General features: G+C 48.0%; 3 protein-coding genes and 1 pseudogene across 3 annotated transcripts; 1 reads left to right on the top strand and 3 right to left on the bottom strand.

Annotated features, from left to right (window-relative positions):
* Positions 1-546: 546 nt before the first annotated feature.
* LOC112899057 (protein STICHEL-like 2) lies at positions 547-6,196 on the top strand. Its single transcript, XM_025967386.1, has 9 exons — positions 547-835; positions 1,850-3,522; positions 3,605-3,824; positions 4,063-4,251; positions 4,335-4,535; positions 4,624-5,326; positions 5,541-5,612; positions 5,898-6,056; positions 6,174-6,196. The coding sequence occupies exons 2-7, from the start codon at positions 1,966-1,968 to the stop codon at positions 5,605-5,607; spliced, it is 2,937 nt and encodes a 978-aa protein (XP_025823171.1). The 5' UTR covers positions 547-835; positions 1,850-1,965; the 3' UTR covers positions 5,608-5,612; positions 5,898-6,056; positions 6,174-6,196.
* A 337-nt stretch (positions 6,197-6,533) lies between these two features.
* LOC112901727 lies at positions 6,534-7,993 on the bottom strand (annotated as a pseudogene).
* Positions 7,994-9,703: 1,710 nt separating this feature from the next.
* Positions 9,704-14,464, bottom strand: LOC112899008 (programmed cell death protein 4-like). The gene is made up of 4 exons (XM_025967344.1): positions 13,708-14,464; positions 13,417-13,584; positions 11,816-11,910; positions 9,704-11,729 (listed from the first exon to the last, which is right to left on the bottom strand). Exons 2-4 carry the CDS (start codon positions 13,553-13,555, stop codon positions 9,966-9,968), a joined length of 1,998 nt encoding a protein of 665 aa, XP_025823129.1. The 5' UTR covers positions 13,556-13,584; positions 13,708-14,464; the 3' UTR covers positions 9,704-9,965.
* A 574-nt stretch (positions 14,465-15,038) lies between these two features.
* On the bottom strand, positions 15,039-17,104 carry LOC112899009. Its single transcript, XM_025967345.1, has 3 exons — positions 16,858-17,104; positions 16,599-16,745; positions 15,039-15,400 (listed from the first exon to the last, which is right to left on the bottom strand). The coding sequence occupies exons 1-3, from the start codon at positions 16,894-16,896 to the stop codon at positions 15,221-15,223; spliced, it is 366 nt and encodes a 121-aa protein (XP_025823130.1). The 5' UTR covers positions 16,897-17,104; the 3' UTR covers positions 15,039-15,220.
* Between the last annotated feature and the right edge of the window lie 2,669 nt (positions 17,105-19,773).

A 19,773-nucleotide genomic window follows, 5' to 3' on the forward strand; every position in this document is an offset into this window, starting at 1 on the left:
CCAGACTAACCCTATCGAGACTCGACTAGTAGGTAACGTATTACACGGTAACCTATTACATTATAGGCCACATAGAACCAAACACAAGTAATGCCATCTCTTTCCCTCCGTAATTTGATTACGTTACAAAACCATGAACCAAACCTACCTTAGTGTTAAAGTCCAGGTCCAAAGGAGGAACATGAGAACCAGAAAATTTCACGCCCGAGCCTTGTAATTCCAAGCAAGACGGAGGTGCCGAACGCAAATGAAAACGACGCTCGTCACGTTGAAGAGAGCACACGGAGAGAGCGAAGAGCGTGACCGGGCACGAGCACCCTCCGGCCTCCGGCAAAACTACAGAAACGCCATCGCGCCGGCACCTCGCCCGAGGCAGCGCAGCGGCCCCACCGCCCAGGCGCCCGGCGCTGTGGAGACGCCGTCGCCATGACCACCGCACTTGTTTAATCTTCCCCCAAACCTGCCCTGCTCCTTTCCGTGCCGTTCTGCCACTGAGCACATGGCCACACCCACGCCGCGCGCTGCTGCTCCTGCTAAGCTCACGCTCACACACACTCACTCCCGCTCTCATCTCCAGGCTCCAGCCGCGCTAAGCTCAGCTGTGCTGAGTGAGGTGCCGAGCTGAGTAGCTGGCTGTACCCGCCGCCGCCATTACCACGCAGCACCGTACCAGAGCAGCAGGTCAGCAGGCCTCACGCGGCGCTGTCCCGGCCCCGTCGAGGCAAAGGCACTGGCCGTCCGCCCGTTCCCTCGCCCCGTGCCGCCGCCGCCGCCTCCTCCTCCTCCTCCTCCAGTCCTCCTCCGTGCGCCCAGCGCCCGCCCAGGTTTTCTTCTGGTGAGAAGGCGTCCTCCATCATCCCCTGCCTTCATTGCTGCGCGTTCTGTTTGCTTGCCTCCGCCGCCGGATCTCGTGGTTCTTTCGCAATGCTGGCGTGGTGCGTGCCCATGGGGAACACGCCGCGCCACAGATTTGTGTTTTTTTCTTAAGTTCACCTTCTGCTTCGTGTTCTCGAGAGGGACACGGCAAGGAGATTGCTCGCTTCGCTGCATCCGTGGTGCAGGACAGAGGCATTGTCAGTGATTTTGTTTGAGGTTCTAAGAGGGGTCCTAGCTGTTCTCTGAGTAGTTTTTGTTTGGGATTTTTTTGTTTTCTGTGTCATGTGATATTTCGAGAGTACCAGTGGTTGTTGGTGATTGGTACTTGCAATTGTGCAAAGCTGTTCTATTTTTAAGTACAGGCTATTGGGGCTGAAGCTAGGGCGGGATTTGACTTTTTGATTGTTTTCTCCACACTTGCTGTTTGTTTTTTCTAGGGAGCCCCACGTTCGTTAGAAAAGGAGAGAATGTGTGGATTATCTGCACTGTTTTACCTTTCATTTCGGTGAGAAAAGGGGGGAAGTGACGGCTTATTCTTTGATTCCATTGCACAGCAAAATGAGGCACTTTATTTTACTATCTTGATCTGTCCTTATGGAATGACTCTGGCTGGATCCTGGAAATTTCTTACTTCGCTTCTATTGGGCTGGTCTAGTAGTGTGTATAAATGCTCCAAGACTGCGCTAAGATAGCCTTCTAACACAACCTTTTTATTTTATTTTTCTCTTTTATGCTTATATCTGTCCCAAGTTGTGGCCTGGATTTAACATTGGAGATCCGGGCAAGCGGCATTTTCTGTTTGAGCTAAAAAGCCATGCAAATGATTCCCCTTTAGTATCGTTGTATAAGCATTGATGTGTTGAGCTAAAAAGCCATGCAAAGTTTTGGAGCTCCTTGTTGGCTTTGCAAGGGGAGCATCAGTGCAAATACGGAAACATGTGTTCTTATGGTTCTTGTTTCTGATTTTCTGCAGGTTGCTGTCACTTTGTTACAATGTATCATGCCCTACTCGAAAGGAGGACCACATTTTCATGTCAACATTAACATACTATCATTCATTATTGCTGGGTAGTTGGAACGGAGAAGTGCATGTTCAAGATGACGGATATGAGGCGTCACTCCGTGGATGTTCCACTCTCAAGAACCTTAGTTCAGCTCAAGCGAGTGAGATCGCTGAGGGACCCGGCAACAAATTCTTTGAGCAAGTATGCATCTCCTTCTGATCACATGATCTGGGAGACTGCTTCTAGCAATGGGATGACTCTGGATTTTGGCAGGTCAGTACATCATCAGTTGGTTGAAGAAGATGAAGATCTGGGAGCGGAGGCTACAATGGGGTCAGAGCGGAGTTTTCGGGCACCAAATGCAAGGACTGCATCGTATAGGAAATCTTCTGCTGTCAAGATCAGAGGCTTGAACCCACCAAGAAACAAGCAGGTTCATCGTGTCCGCCAAGATGGTCACCGCAAGTCATTGGATTCAAACCACTCCAATCATAGTTCTATTCGACAATTGGCAAATAATATGGTCAACAACTTGGGTGCAGAGAAGGAAGAGGAGGAAGTGAATTCTTATGAAAGACCAAATTTTGCACTGACAGATAAGGATGAAGAAGAAGTGAAAATGCCAGGCTACAAATTCTGGAGCAAGTCTTCTGCTGCGATGAGCCGTGTTGGCAGCCCTTGTATGTCGGCCAGTGAGGCACGCTCTGTTGCGTCAAGAAGAAGCACTTTAGGGCATGGAACTGAGGATACACGACTGAGGTCGAATGATGTTGTTGGATCAAATTTTAGTGGCTGTGGCATAAGCTACTGCTGGTCAGGAGCGTCAAAATACCGAGAACTTTATTCCGATAGTGATGGTCCAGAGCAACCTCTCTTATCTACTGATGGGACTGAGGCAGCATTCCAAGGTAATGTACCATACACTGAGACACCGAGATGTTTAAGTCAGAAATTTCGCCCTCGGTCCTTCAGTGAACTGATTGGCCTAAATGTTGTTGCTCAGTCCCTCTTATATTCCTCTTGCAAAGGAAAAGTTGCTCCAATGTACTTGTTTCATGGTCCCCGGGGTACAGGCAAGACATCCACAGCGAGGATTTTTGCTGCTGCTCTAAATTGTGTCTCTCTTGAAGAGCAAAGGCCATGTGGGTTCTGTAAAGAGTGTGTCATTCTTTTCTCTGGGAAGAGTAGAGACGTGAAAGAACTTGATGCAGCAAAAATGGATCGTTTAGGTCGAGTAAAGGCACTTCTCAAGAGTGCATCTCTTGTCCCATACTCTTCACGCTTCAAGGTTTTCATAATAGATGAATGCCATCTCTTGCAAGAAGATGCATGGTCAGCAATACTAAAGAGTCTTGATGAGCCATACCGGCATACAGTATACATTATGATTACTTCTGACATAGAAAGTCTGCCTCGCACTTCCATCACACATTGCCAGAAGTTCCATTTTCCAAAGATAAAGGTTGCAGATATTGTCTATAGGTTGGAGAGAATCTGTATAGAAGAAGGACTAGAATTTGACCATGATGGGTTGTACTTCATTGCTGCAAAGTCTAATGGTTCTCTTAGAGATTCAGAAATAATGCTTGACCAACTCAGTTTGCTTGGGAAGAAGATCACAATTTCTCTTGTGCATGAACTTGTGAGTTGTCTACTATTATCTTTCATGTTCTAAGCAGATCATAAAGTCAATATCGTCATGTTTATGCATCTTTTATTTGCAGGTAGGATCAGTGTCTGATGACGAGTTGATTGAACTGCTTGATCTGGCATTGTCATCCGACACCACCAATACTGTAAGACGAGCTAGAGAACTTATGGGATCATCAATTGATCCTCTGCAGCTTGTCTCTCAGTTGGCCAACCTTATTATGGACATTCTCTCAGGGAGATGTCAATCTGCAGTCAGTGAAGTCAGCAAAAGTTTCTTGGGTAGATATGCATGTGCGTATCCTTTCCTTGACATGTTTCTTTCTTCTTGGCCACATGAGCATTCTCTAGTGTTGAAAAAAAATGCATGCTAGTATTACTTTGAAGATGCTTGAGTTGAACCATATATCATACTTTTATTGTTGGAAATTTGTCGTGATTATAATTTTATCTTGATCTCTCTCCACACACACCTATTTGTTCCACTAAGTTTTCATTCTTATGTCTGAACTTTTCCGTCATGATTATGCAGTGTCTGAGGTTGGAATAAAGAAATTAAGACATGCATTGAAGATACTATCGGAAACTGAAAAGCAGTTGAGGACATCAAGGAATCAGGCTACTTGGGTTACAGTTGCGCTTTTGCAGTTTGGCTCCACTGAACCTAACCTTGTTGCTGAACCGAATGATATGCATGCTCAGTCAGTAACTGGATATACAGGTAAGCATAATAAAGCTCAGTATCACATAATTCTGATTTCTAGACAGAACAGAATGATAACCTTTTTTCATATCCCACTGTAGATGACTGGGTTTCCAAGGTGCACTCAAGCTCCAATTTTTGTCAGGCATGTAACAGCAACAAGTCCAACTGTTCTGAGAGACACTGTAGGCGGCTTAAGCTTGAGAACATATGGAGGAGAGCCATTGGAAAGTGTCGATCAAGGTCAGCCAAAAGTTTCCTCAGGAAAGAAGGCTTCCTATCATCGGTCCATGTTACTGAAGGTAAAAGATCATATACTGTCTCTACTGAATTTTCAATTTCTTGTATGGATTGTGCTGAAAATGACATGCTATATGTACAAATTCTCAGAGTTGGCTATAGCAGAAGTTGGATTTGGACACCCAGATCACCTATCAAGAGCACAGAATATGCAAAGCCTAATAGAATGCGCTTTACAACATGTTCTCAGGTGCAATGTGGAGATCAGATTCAAACTTGTATCATGTCCAGCGAGGAAAGATGCTAGGTTGAAGAGACAATCATTCAGTTTTCTCAACTGCTCAGGCCGGAAGCAAGAGCTGTCAGATTCAGTTGTGACTGATGAAGATGAAGCTGTGAGGCCTGGAGCAAGAGAGACACCCCTTAAAGGCTACACCTCCAGTCAGCAGGAATCACCATATATCATGCAACGTGTTGATTCAAAACCAACAGTCCATGGTTGTGAGGATGATGCTCGGAGTACCTTGACATCAAACAGATCCATGACAGATGACCTGACTAGGACATGCAGGTCGGAAACTAACTACTCAAAGGGTGTCAGTGAGCAGGGTCGTTTTGATAGCATCCAGGAGCCTGACCTACAACCGAATTGCTTCTCACGAACGCTCAAGCTTCAAAAGAAGCTATTGTCGTCTGGTGCAGCACACACAATCTGTTTGAGGATCCAGCCGCATAACAAAATGGATTTCCTTCCTAAGAAAGAATTCGATACGTACTTCTGTGCATATGAGCCTTATGAGCAGTGTTCAAGATCAAATTCACGGGCTACTTACAGTTCAAGAGATGACGACCTGTAAGCAGTCTGAACTTGGCATTATTCCACTGTACTTTGATAATCTCGATTAATGCTTCTTTACAGGCAACTATTTTTTCCCCCGAGAATACGCAGGAGAGCTGCGTATCATTACATGCAACTATTTAGCCAATATAAATTTCATGCGACTGCATATTCTTACATTACTGTCATGTGTGGAACCAGTGTTGAACTCTTTTATTTTTTTCTGCAGGTGGAGCAAGAATTCACGGTTTGGTTCGAATCTACTCTGCTGGAGGGCCCCAAAACAATCCATGTAGCAGAGGTACATCACTCTGTATTTTCACATTACTTGGTCAGAAAAGCGAATAGATTGTTCTTGCCTGCTGGTTGCTAGTGTTTCATGTGGCATGTTGACCCCAGTTCTGCCAGTGCATCCCCCACATCAGCAAGTGCTTTATTGTAAGCGGAGTTGCAGACAGCCACTGCAACAACCGGCTCGAGCATTGCTGCTGGGGAAAAGTGGTCATTATAGCAGAACATCAACAAAATGCTGAAAAACAGTGACCTTCAATCATTCAGCTAACCTTTTGAATCTGTGAATTTGTAGTAAATGATGAGCAAACTAGATGGAACACATCAAACCTTAACCAATTTTGCCCGAATCTGGAGACATGGACACCTGAGGCGGCACTTTTGAAGGAAAAGTTCAGAGATGGGGCCTGCGTGGATCTTGTTCTTGAACAACTGAGAAACTACTGTTTAATCGGTAGGCTGCATTTAGTGATATTTTCTTGGTCATGCAGGTTCTTTTATGAGAGGAATAATGCTAGTGGTCAGTTGTACAGCACGCTAATGATGAAACCGTTTATACTGAATTTTGTAGGATGATTTGATGCTCGAGCTCCATTTCCATGATCTCTTAACTGGAATTTTCCCGTGCAGCTATTTTAGAATTCATAACATATTCAAGGCGTCTGATGGTTTGTGGTAGAATTGAGGTCAATTCAACCTTTTGTAACAGAATATGAACAATGAACAATGGCATTGCAATCCAACTTAGTACAACTCAAACGGAAACCGATCAGAAGGGCATCATCTGTCCATCGTCCGAAAAAGAGGCCACCACGAAACCTACAGTTCAGACTCTAGACGAGCTAAATGTTCTTAAATGGGTTGAAAACAATGTTAAATATTTACACGCTAAACTGTTTCAGAAGGCACTCTTTAGTTCCGAAACCACCAGCAGCTACCATACCATGAGGAATGGGAAATGGTCGAGGTCGATGCTGGAGAAGCTAGGCGAGGTCATCAATGCCGATCCGACTTAGGGTAGACCTTCCTTCTTGTCCCTCAACAAGCTTCACGCCAAGCTGGCCTTTTCTACCTCCCCCAAAGGCGTACAGCCTTGCCGGACTCGGTGAGGACCAATGTATGAGGGGAACCAAAACCTTGGTTAAACCAGTCTGGTGTTCGTCGCGCTAATCTGCACAACCTTTTCATTCAGCAACAATCGAAGTGGCTATCTTGGGAGTCAAGACACAGTTGCCTTCTCCGATCCGCGCCGTCCACCTGAAACCAGCATAAGGAGATAGCAATGGCCAGCAGCAATCTGCACAACAAGCGCATTCTCAAGCGGTCCAGAGAGGAGACGAGGCTCAACATCGGTAGGATCTGAACGATGACCAAGCCTCGCATCACGCCCCCAAGAGAAAGTATAGACCTGATCCTCTCTAGACAGAACCGCAGAGAAGTAGCCTCCTTATAGATGCTTGAACTACAAAGATACCTTTCAGTGATTCCAACAACTTAGGACTGCTACTACAAGTCCCAGAGGACCCCCAACCCCCAAAAGCATCCTGTCCAAATTTGTACACACTTCCCGTGTCGCTCACAAGCATTGTCTGCCTTAGACCCAACTGCGGCTTGTGTGATTCTGATGCCTTGCAGTTTGTAACATTGCTGGTAGTTCGATCTTTATCAGCAAAATCAACATCCTTTACCTAATAAGACATGGTTGGAACTGGTCTTCTGTGTTCCCAAGCCCTAGCTGTCCCAAGGAATTTGCGCCGAATGAGTACACATCCCCCTTTGCTGTGACAAAAATGCTGTGTCCTAGTCCAGCAATAACCTGAGATTTCCCAAGGCGGTAGTTCCTCTCACAGACCAACAGGTACCCAAGGACGAGCTTCCAAGAGCCTCCACAACGCTAGCTGCTTCAACTTCTCCTTTTCCTCATGCTTCATTGACTTAAACATGGCCTTCTGACAGCAAGTATCGAGCGCTGCAAGTTCTGGAAGAGACAGCGAAGCATCTGGTTGGAAGTTTGCAGGGCGGCTTCTGAAGAATTTACATGTACCCTGAACAACATTGTATCTCGTCATAGACATCAAGCATTTTAAAATTCGTATGCTGAAAACAAATAATGGTTGTTCAAACTTGCCTCCAGAGCAGCCAGATCATTAGGGCCCAGCTCGTAGGATGAGAGCACATGGAGGAGAATGGACGGGCTTGCAGCAAGTGGGATTTGCTCTGTGATTTCATTTGCATCGCACATACGCTGCGAGTGATCCGTTGCTGGATTTGATGGAGAAGAGTTGGAGCTGGTCTCATTCACAATTTGATGGAGCCCTATAACCACGGAGGCTTTGCTGTCCGTGGCATCCATTGGGCGCTGCATGAGCTTGAGCGGTTGAGCCCAAAACCGGAAAGAACTAGAGCTGCTGAGAAAAAAAAAGGTAGAAAATCACAGACTCTGGATACCACCAATGTCCCAACTCGGTAGTATCATGTTACTCATGGATTACAAACAGACCAGTCAAATGCATCTTTCTGTACAAAACTATTAGTCAAACATTCTATTTTACAAATGGTAAGTAGGGGCGGTAATGGATCACAGCCATATTGCCTCCCACCTCTCACAGTCCAACTTAGCCTTTAATTATTCTTAGCTCAAAATTATATAAAATATAAATCTGACCTTTTTTGAGCTCGTTCCTTAAATTATTTAGACTTTTGCCTTTTACCAACCCTAGATACAAATCAAAAACGGGCATGGATAAGACCCTTAAGTCAGCAATTCTGACTGAAATTAGCAGAAGCAGCAAGATCATTACTAAAGCTAGTCAGGTAAGTCTTATCGAAGTATAACTAAAAACAAATCTAAGAGGAATATCAAAGTGTAGCAAAAACAAATTTAAGAAAAAATATACCAAAAAGATTAAATAAAATCCAATTAAAAAAGAATCAAGCAAACCTTGGGAAACACTTGTGGTCTTGCGCACAACACCACTAGCAAGGTAATTATTCAAGTTTTTTCTTTCCGTCCGAACAACTGATCATGGTTAGAGAAGAAGGAAAGGCACCGTCTATTGATCAGAGAACAAGTGGCAGCATGGTCTTCGCAAGATCAACATAGTAGCATCGTAGAAATCAAAAGATGACTAAGAATACCCCTTTCAGTTTTCCTTCAAAAAACTTACAAGATCGTCTAATAAAAATCATCCAGTTCTCAAAATTACTCAAAACCATAATAGCATCTCCAAAAAACTCTTTATATCTTTCCTAGTTTACAGGAATAGAGATTTTGGTGAAAACATAACCTCCAATTATCTCTTCGATTGGATATCTAAATACATACCTACTCTATTCCGGATTTTTCGCTAGCCTAATACAGAGAACGGGAATGACTCTCTAGACTGCATAAGACTGCACAAGATATAGAAAAGCTGTTGGAAAGTATAAAGATATAAAAAATAATTTTTACTGAAATGACTCTCTAAATAATCATTTAGAGAGTAGACTTTAGAAAGACTCTTGGTTGAAAACACGCACGAGGAGACTGCTAAAGAGGGGCAGGCAATACCTGGTTCCCTGGTGGTGGGATGCTAGTCGACGGTGAAGAACTCGCCGACACGGAATAAAGGCCACGGGAGAGAGAGGGAGAGACTCTAGGGTTGTTTGGATTAAAAAAAGTTAGTTTTCATACGGAAGGAAAGGTTTTAGAGGGTTTTTAGGAAAAATCTGTTTTCGAGTCAGTTATTCGGCGGAAACTGGAAATCTCTTACTCTGTTGGAGTATCTTCATCTCTAATATCTCTACCATTCCAAATCTTCGTTTTTGCATTCCATCCACCAGCCCTCGTCCATCATCGTCCCTTCCATTTCCTCTCTGCATTACCACCTGACCTCACCTCCTTGGCCGACGGGCTCTTCGCGCGCAAAATCTGCTCCGGCCGCCGACGCGAGCATGGCTGCCGGCCAACTCCGGACGAGTAGTGCAGGCCACGAGCGTGCCGATAGGACCCGCACCGACCACGCACACAATGACACAAGCGAAGGCGGCTAAACTCCGCACGAAAAGAAAAAAAAATGGCCCGCAGATACGGACAATACAGAAACCATGCAGAGCTTGGAATAGGTGTAAACATCTCATAACCTGAAACGAAATGGTTTTATTCTTTCAACTCTCCAAGTCATATACCCTCCCAGACCAGACCAATAGAACACTATCTCAACAAGCCGACACCACATCCATCCTACAATCCTCTGGTATACGGTAACACAAGTAAACTAGGGGGGGCAGGAAAACTTTGGTATGATGCTAATGACAGCATGGGGTTCAAAATGTACACATAGGATCGGAAACTCATCAAGCCTTGCAGGCCAAGGAAGAAGCCTCAGGGAATGGAGGCGAAGGTCGGCAGCAGCCAGCCGCGCCCGGTCGCGAGCTCCACGTACGCTCCAAACTTCTCCTGCGCGTTCGGGATGTCGAGGACCAGATCATCCAGGCCGTCCTTGACGCGGGTGAAGCCTTTGGTCATCTGGTTGATGGTTATCAGCCCCTCGCCGAAGCACTCCTGCAGCAGGGCCAGTATGCTGGCGTCGTTCTGCTTCTCCATCGCTGTGACCAGCGCCTTCTTTACCACCTCGTGGTTGAAGAAGGGCATCCCGAGGTCACGGATGCATCTGCAGGCTTCTCCCAGGTCACCGCCAGTGTTGAATTCCTCCAAGAGCTTAGTGATCTTGTCCTTGGCATCTTCCACAGCCCAGCCTGTGCCACCGCCCCAGCAACGCAATATCCGCTCACCTGAGTGGCGAGCTGACAGCAGGGCGCGGGCCATCTGGACAGTTTGGCTACCACTGCTGTTTGGCCGAAGCCTGCTGCTGATTTCATCCAAGTTCAGTGGAATCAGTACTTCATCAATCACTGCCCTAGCTAGGAAGAGGGCAAGCTCACTGGGCGCATCGACAATGTCAAGGGCAGTGTCTTCTGCTGACTGCAAAAGCATTATGAACCCCTTCATGATATCATCAGTGGAAAACAGCTCCAAGCTGAGCGAAGAAAGAAGTACAGATGCCATCTCCTTCTCTCTGTTCTTTCTGTCCATAGCAAGTGTAACAAGCTTCTTGAGGAAAATGGGATTGTATTCTGGGGCAGAAAGCTCTTCAAGGCTTCGAATAAGTTCAGGGACGTCATCTGAGAGAAAATACTCATGAATTATGTGACCAGATTCTTCCTTAAAACGCTTCACCTTTTCAGCACTTGTATTCTGCATCTCTTCCTCAGAGACAGCAGATTTACTAAAAGAAGCATCAAGCCATCCTTCAGATATGGCTGTTGAAACCAGCTTGTCAAAAAGATCTTTAGCAGAAGGAATATCTAGAGTGAGGTCATCAACACTCTCAGCTAGTCGAGAGAAACCCTTTGATATTTGATTAGAACTAATCAAGCAACCTGCCGCTGCCTCCTTCAGGAACTTCAGGATTAAAGGCTGAGAGGAAATGCTCTCCATACCCAAGGTGAGAGCACGCTTCACAACCTCATGATGGAAGAACGGAAGACTGAGCTCTCTTATGCACCTGAAGGCTTCATCTATATCTCCACTTTCAATATACTCTCTTAGAATATCCTGAATCCTCTTTTTTGCCTCTTCTACAGTAAAGCGCGTGCTTCCACCCCATTTGCGTTCAACTAACTCTGCATGATGGGGAGCTGACAAATAGCTCTTTTCAGCAACCTGCAGAACTTGAATACCCTTGGAAAATTCTGGAAGCAGTGCTCTAGCTCGAGCTAGGAACACAGGAGGCAAAATTTCATCAACAACAGCCCGTGCAATAAAAACTGCCAAGACATCAACCGCATCTGGTATATCAACAGTCAGATCTTCTATAGACTCCAGAAGCATCATAAAACCTTCACTGATCATGTAGGAGCTCAGTAGATCAGCATACAAAGATGATAACAGAACTGATGCCATTTCTTTTTCTTTGTCATGACGGTCCATTGCCATAGATATGAGCTTCTTGACAAAGTAATGTTGAAACTGATCAGATCCAAGACCCCGTAGCTCGGAAGCTGCCAATTCCACATCTCCGGTACTAAAATACTCCTCAACTATTGGAACTACAAGCCTTTTATAGTCATCTAATGTACCAGGTACCTGCATTTGCAGTGAAACAGAGCATTCTTAGATTAACGTACCATATCAACAACGAACAAAGCAGCATCACTGAGTGTAGATCAAACCTTATTGTTTCCATTAGCTAGTTTTTTCAACTCTTGAGATGGTAAAGAATCTACATCTTCATGGTTGTCTTGTTCAGTTTTTCCACCAACACCGTCTGAAAGCAATATCCATTGAGTTAGCACAATATCAGCATAGAGTACTGATAAAAATAAAGTGAATAATAAGAAGCTATCTCCTACCAAAAAGATTGCAATGACACCCAATCCATGATCATGAATAAATCTCAAAACCTTCAAATGTAAGTCTCCTTGTAGTCAATTCACAGTAAAAATTTACACAGCACTATGTTGTTATCACCACTTCATCACCATAATTCTATATATAGAGAGGCCTCATACATAACCAGGTTTATATGCTCTGGCGTAGAATTTTAGTGATCTAACCAAACTTAACTCTCTAATTATTTTCTGGCAAGACCTGCCACAGGTTAAATACATGTAGATTATCACAACTTGTACTCCAAATGCCAATAAAAGTATGCCAATTGACATGTTCCAACTCATACTGCAGAAGCATTTCTAGTGTCACAAACATGCAGTGGACAAATGTGCAAAAGGCCACAAATAACACATGCCGAAATAAGACATTGGAAAGCCAGGTTAGACGTGGCTTGCTAGATGCTAAAAGTTAGGCATTCATCACACAGAGTAAAATATTGCCTAAATAACCACAACTAAACATGGATTTTAAGGGAGCATATACCCTATTAACTTGAGGTTGACAGCAAACACACTAAACCTTTTATGGCAAAACTGAGGAAAGGTCCGTATTTGGATTTTATACTATAGCAGCTTTCTGCTCAAACTTAAGCACCCAAAAACGCTTACCAATAAAATCTAGTGATTGTAGAACAGAAGGTCAGAATAGAAACCGTTACCAAAGTACGCACACAAGCTTTTGTTGGCTTGACGGTCAAGCTTATAAGCCACTCCAAAGAGGTGGTAGCATATGGCAACCGATCATGGAGCATAAGGGCAGCACCCAAAACCGACTAATGAGTTACCAATTGCACGGACAACCTCCCAAAAAGAATGACGTTTCAACTTTGTCGGATCCCTAAGGAGCAAGGATTTTGCTTCTTAAAGAAAAACAGGGATCCAACAATTTCAGATATAGCCACGACAAACTAGAATTACCAGAAACCATTGCCAACGTATTGCACAAGTACTCTAGCTTCATGAAACCGAACAAGAATCAAACCCCAAGTTGTTTTCCCGCCACACAAACGTCCGTGTTAAACCATAAGATTAAACAAAAAGACACAATCCTAGGTCTCTAGCAATCGCCCCATGCTGAAATAAAACCATCAGCATCAAACAAATCTCTGAACTTGATTGAAGCTAACCTATTTGCATGCATGTCAATAGGAATTGGGCAACCCTAAAGACCTTAGATCCCCTGCCTGTCCTGATCAGTGCTTAACATAGTAGGGGAAAACAGCATCTACAGGCTAAAACCTCAAGCAACAGCAGAACCAAACCTGTCAATTCAGTCTTCTACAGCTGAGCCTAAGAACTTATTTTGCCACGACAGCATCTCATAACATAATTCGGTGCTAGGGAGAGGTTTGGATATACTCGTATGGATGGAAAGCGCTCACCTTTCTTTGCGGGGTGGTGGTGCGGGAGGTGCCTGACGGCGATCCCGCCGTCGGCCGGCGCGCCCCCGCCGGTGGCCACCCGCAGGTGCCCCTCCGCCAGCATCCTCGTCGGTGACATCGCCCCCTCCTCCGCCGCCATCTCCCTCTGCCCCTCCTCCTCCTCCCGCCCTGCACCACGCATGAAAACACACGCGAATCCGGCAGGAATCAAATCACCGCCCGAATCGAGCGAAATCAAATCCGAGCGGCACGAGCCCAGGACGATCCGCGCGGAACAGGCCGCGGGCGCACCTGTGGAGATCGGAGGCCGCGGGGCGGTGGCGGGGGCAGCGGAGGCCGGCGCGGATCTCACCCCGGGCGTGGCGTTTCCGCCGCGCGGCGGGTCGCGAGCGGCGAGCGAGCGAGCGAGGCAGCCAGGGAGGAGGGGGGTGCGAGGGCAGGGGGCGCGGCGAGGGGGAGTTTCTCCTTTTATTTAGAAAAAAGCTATGTTATTTATCGCCCTCAGTCCCCGTTGTGACGGTTAATTATTTACGGGCCCCTGACTGGTGATACTAGTAGTAAATGGTAATTGCCATTACCTCGCCGTGCGTGTTAAGTTAATCTTCCCGGGTTAGGAATGGTAAAATCCAAACGACCTCATATTATTATTCCTTCCTCTCTGCGGTTTGCTTTTCTTACTTCCCAAGCACCGCCGTGGGCGCGTGACACTGACGGTAGGGCCCACTCGTCACAACAGGCGTGAGGCTGTTGCGGTCTTGCGCTGCCGTTTCGGCCGGGACGGCTGCCGCCGTGGTGTGAACCTGGCCTATGGACCGGAGAGGCGATCGGGCGCTGCCAACTGGGCCCCCCTTGGGGCGCCGGCGTATGGACGCTGTCCATTTCGCGAGCGAGCGCCGAGCCAGCGGATTGGGCATGGACGGCGTGAGGGGTCTGCGCGGCCACGTCAGGGTGCCGTGGGGATCGCGTGCCCACGAGGCCGGAGTCGAAAGGTGGCGGCGGGCGCTCCAGGTGGCCGCGCGGAGCGCGTCGGCTGACGCGGAAAGCCGGAGGAAAAGCCGCGGCGGCGGGGAGGGAGCAACGGAGCCCGCCAGATGGCCGCCGGTGATAGCAACGGAGCCCGCCAGATGGCCGCCGGTCACCGGCGGCCGTTTCCAACACCCCCTTTTCCCTTTCCCCTACCGTTTTCCTTTCCCCAACCGTTTCCGCGCGCTCTCTGGCCGCCGGCCGTCACATGGCCGACGACGACCGGGGACGGGGAGGGAGCCCAGCCACCGGCGAGCGAGGGAGGCCAGCAGCCGGCTTTACACCTTGGACCGAAGCTTATCCAGACCGATCCGTCGTCATCGCCATCATCTGTCCAGGCCTGTTGATCCACGCAAACGCAAGGAGACAGAACAATAGAAATCCAGCCCAGGTGGCCAGGACCGACGTGTCCATTACAGGGACGGTGAACCGAGCGCTTCCTCGTCGGATCAGAGGGCGACGATGGATTAATAAGCTAAGCAGCGCACGGGTGGTGGCATCATCCTGGCCGGATGCCCGGACAGATCGAAGAGGTCGCTCGTCAGCAGCTTTGCTGAACTTGAACCTGAACCTTTCTTTTCTGAAAAAGACACGCAACCTTTGCTGAACTTTAGCCTCGATTCACCTTCTTTTTTCTTCAGTTACTTTTTTCTTCTTCAGTTGTACAGAGCAGCACGCAGGGGAAAACTACTGGTGTCCATGACAAGTGATCGATCGGGCAGCATTATTTACAGGTAGTGTGTGTGTGGTAGCTGTGGAGGGAGAGGTAGCAGCTAGGACGCTAGGACTGGTCGAGGAGGTTTTGGAGGTAGAGGTTGAGGATGTATCTGCCGGTGGAGAGGACGTCGAGGCGCTTCTCGCTCGGCTCGTACCGCCCCTTGCGCAGCTGGTACCGGTGCGTCACCGCCGACACCGTGTACGCCTGGCCCTCGATCGTCACGCTCTCGCCGCAGTGGATGTTCTGCGAGCATGCCAAGGTGCCAACCAAAAACACAGGGATGAGCTCAGTGCTCAGACATGGTCATCTACCGGGTGAGCACAGGAACAGAAAAAACTGCAATGAATTGGGGTAGCAAAACTGGAAAGAAAACAGAACAATATCAAGCTAAGCAGTTTTATCAAGATCAGTAACTGTAATTGTGGCTGTTGGAACTTGAAGCTCATGAGATGAGCAGAGAACAAGCAGAGGGCCTGAGCAGGGCGCCGTCAGTGTGTTATATATACATGTCGACATGATTACCCAAGGATATCACATACTTCCAGGAGCGATACGAAAAGTACTAGACCGTGACGCTGTCAACTCCTTCCTATTGTTGTGCCTTAACTTAAAGCACTGGCCCGTTCGAGTGGAAACTAATTTAAGTCATTCAGAACCAAACCAAACTGAAGGAAGATCCCTGCAACAAACTATGTGCAGTAGGCTATTTAGCAAATAATACTGGAGACTTTAACTGCTGAAGGTCACAGGTTAAAATTCCGGTAGCAGGCTACATGCAGTACGCCATTTAGCAGGGTGCTGAGTACTACTACCAGCGACTGCAATTGCTGAAGCTCGAAGGATAACGAAAATTCAGAACAGTTAGTCTGAGCAAGGGTGCATCAATTTCGTCATGCTGATGCAAATTCAGTTGCTGATTAGGATTTAGGAGTGTTAGAGGAGCAAAACATATGTAAGTAGATCTCAGCAATGCAACCAAAATTCTGAACATTCCATTGCCATGCAGTCTACGGGCGCAATAATGCTAATCTATTTGGCCAGGGTGTTGGTGTTGAAGTTGTTTGTTGCAGGCTTGATCAGGATGGACTATACTGCTATGCTAGCGCAGCATTTTGCCATCTGCTGCGTAGTTCAGCCCGGGTTTGGTACTTTGGTATAAGATGCCGTCAGAAAGATCATTTTTTTTTGTTGAGCAGGTTGAGCTGCAGGTTGCATGGCAAGAGCTTACTCCTCAAGACTTCAAGATATAGTTTTTTTGACGGAAAGGTGAAAGAATATGCTCACTGTCATAATTAACTAAATTTTAGCTGCCCCTTCTTTGCAAAAGCTACTAAAGTTGTTCTAGCCAGGTGAAATCCTACACGGCATCTTGGCTGTGCAGCGCATACGCATCTGAAGACGAGAATTACAGTGAACAGACGGGAAGAGAGGCGGCGCGTACGGTGGGGAAGCAGCGGACACCGAGGCAGCGCGGCGGCGGCGTGATCTCGACGACCTTGAAGGGGTGCTTGTGCTCCTTCTCCTTGTCCCGCTCCCGCTCCCTGTCCCGCCCGTCCTTGTTCTTCCTGCACACCACCGCGAAACGCGGCTGCGGTTTGGAGAAGCAGCAGCAACAGAGGGTTAGCTTGCTACAGAGCTGAGCTAATCGAGAATTCCCGTACTGATCTGAGTTTAGTTACAGTGGCTGGCAGTGAGTTCACCTTGTGGTACGTGAAGGAGGTGGAGGCGACCACGGCCATGGCTGACCGCTTGCTTGCTCCCTGGTGCCGAAGAATCCGATCCACTAGCTTCCTGTTCTTGCGAGGACGATGAGCCCTGAAAATGGCCGTATCGTGTATGGCTAGAACGCGGTGGCGATCGGCAGGCAGATATTTTGTTCCTGTGCTGGTGGGCGTGGATGGTGGAGCTTGGTTGGGCCTGGCGATCCCAGGCCGATTCCGTCCGCGCGGCGGGCAGAAGTGTCGTGGAAAGAAGCCGCGCCACGCGCCCCGGGCGGCGTGGCGTGGTCGCGGTACGTTCCAAGCACGTCGTGTTCAGTCGGAGCCTGGTTTTGCTTGGATGATTGGCAATTTGGCATGTGGTTGGGCTGGCCTCTTGCGATTCCGTTTCTTTGTGTTGTGCTTTGCAGGCCTAGCAAGTTCCATCCACACCAACACACAGTCTCAAGGGGCTCACCCAAAGACTGGACACGTACCATTTTTCTTCAGTTTTAGATAGCCTGTTTAATCACCTTGTTGGAATGTTGGGTCTATGCAATGTCTCTATGAGTCACCTTCCCATGCATGGTGCGGTTGTGTCAGCGACTCAATGCAGTGGTCTGCTGGTTGCCTTGCACTGTCTGTTTTTGGTTTTCACAAATTGGCAGTTCTTGGGTGTCGATCTGCCGAGCAGACGCTCATCTACGGAAGACAGGTGGTGGACCAGGTGGCACCACGCCACCACAGGCCGAGCACTGTTCTCCTTGTTAGCATTGGGATCGGCTACCGGAAAAACCGTACGATACTAACACAAGCCGTGCAAGAGAGAGAGAGAGGAAGAGGGGCACGGGGTTATACCTTCGTGCCCTTGCGTCGCGGGCGATGCCGTCGTGCCCGCCATGGTCGTGCAGTGCAGGTGCTCGCGGTGGCCGAGGCGAAGGCGTGGGTGCTCGCGGTGGCAGAAGATCAGGTCGCGTCCACGGGCTCGGGGTCGAGGCGGAGGCGTGGACGATGGCCGGCGGTGGAACTTCTCGCCGCTGCTGCGCTTGATCTAGATCGGCTAGGGTTACACTGTCGGTGGGGTGGCGGCGGTGGCGATTCTCGTGACTCGTGCCGCTGGCCCTCACCTGTCTATATAGCGCAGCGCGACGGGGGTCCACCAGCTAAGAATGAGCTGGGGCGCCCCCGATCAAGGCGGGGGTGCGAGGAAGCCCATCGGACCCGTTATGGACTCCGGGAGATCAAACCAACACTCTTGAGTCCTGACAGCACAGCACATCCACCAAAGCCTTCCCCGCTAGCTCATGCCGGCCGCGGCGCCTAACCAAAGGGTACTCTCCTGTACTATAATCTCATTCGGGCGCACCAGGCCAGCGGCGGATCGGACACGCATCACATGGCGCAACAGTCTCTCGACGCCATGCGCACGCCACGAGCTCGCTGCCCGGCCGGATGCTCGATCCGCCGACCAGCAGCCAAGCAAGATCGTCGTCGCCACGCGCGGCGGCCGGGGAATCCCGATCCGCCGCAGGCCGCATGTGCGCCGGGAGCCCGCGTGTCGTCGTCGCCGCGCGCGCGCTGCGCACGGGGAGAGAGAGCGAGAGATCGAGATGCTTTGATTTGGCTCGGCTCGCCTCGAAGGATAACGCGCGGGGGGATTATTCCGGGGCGTCGTGGGCTCAGGACAGACAGCGCCCTTGTCTAATTTAACCATGTCCTGCACGCACACGCTCGCCAATCTGCTGCCGAGGACGGATGGGATGATGGAGGTATCTGCTATGCACATGCAGAGCCGCTGACGAACACGCCAATCTCCAATTGTTGGAAGTAGCCAATTCCGTAATACTGTTCAGACTTCAGACGAGGGACAATTTGGACAGTACCGTATGATGATGGTCATCATTAGTTTGGTGGTGTTTTTCTCTAGAGGGTTGTCCATGTCGGCTAGCTAGCTAGTAGGTGCATTGCATGCATAATTGGGACCTGTCATCAAGTTGATCATCTCTAATAACTAGTATAATTTTTTCCCCCTGGAACTGGAGGCTGAGCCAGAGGGACACCGTCTGCTTGTTTTCGCACAGTAGACCATCTGGAGAGTCAGATGGAATCTATGCTCTCTCTTTAAAAAAAACAAAATCTTTTTTGGGACCTTTTTGAAGACTTCTGCATTTCTGTTGTTTATCATATCATATACACTGCCTTTCTCCTGAAGTGTCATAGCTACATCAATTATAAGCTGACCTGCAATTTAAAGAGAAATTCGCCTTTACGCTTTCAGTTTTGAATGCCAGCACAGCAGGAGCAGGTTGTCCTCCTACGACAAGCCGACAACCTACGTACACGTACGCTTATATCTTGCAAAGATCAAAGCATCTCACAACTGTATCTAAACTACAAATCATTTCAGATAGTTTGGACTAGCTCACACAGGAATATAGGACACAGCAGTCCAAACCTCATAGAAAGAAATTAAAATTGTCAAGCCCCACATGCTGCCCTAACCACCGCTAAAGCCCCCTAAAGCCTCAACCAAAACAAATCTTTATACTAATGCTGCTGAACATTATCACGGTTTGATTAACAATGTACTACTATCAGTGGCTTATCTACGGCTAGCTACACGTACAAGCTCTGAACAATCATCACGCCATCATCTTTTTCGTTCGTTCCCCAGCTCAATTCGAACTTGTGCTAGTGCTACTGCTGCTGTCTATCTCAGCGGCCAGCAGCGGGCGCGGAACACAAGCCGGGAAACTTGCGCCCAACCGCCGGCCACTACAATAATCCCGACAGACCTAATCATCGTGCCCTAATAATTCTCACCTAGAGTCTGAGTGTCTGACACAAAATTATTTTGTAAAATGGGTAAAACATATGAAGAAACCATAGGGGGAGCAAGATGAGAAGTAAAACCTACGC

This window comes from Panicum hallii, chromosome 7, assembly GCF_002211085.1.
Source record: "Panicum hallii strain FIL2 chromosome 7, PHallii_v3.1, whole genome shotgun sequence".
In the NCBI taxonomy this organism is placed as follows: Eukaryota; Viridiplantae; Streptophyta; class Magnoliopsida; order Poales; family Poaceae; genus Panicum; species Panicum hallii.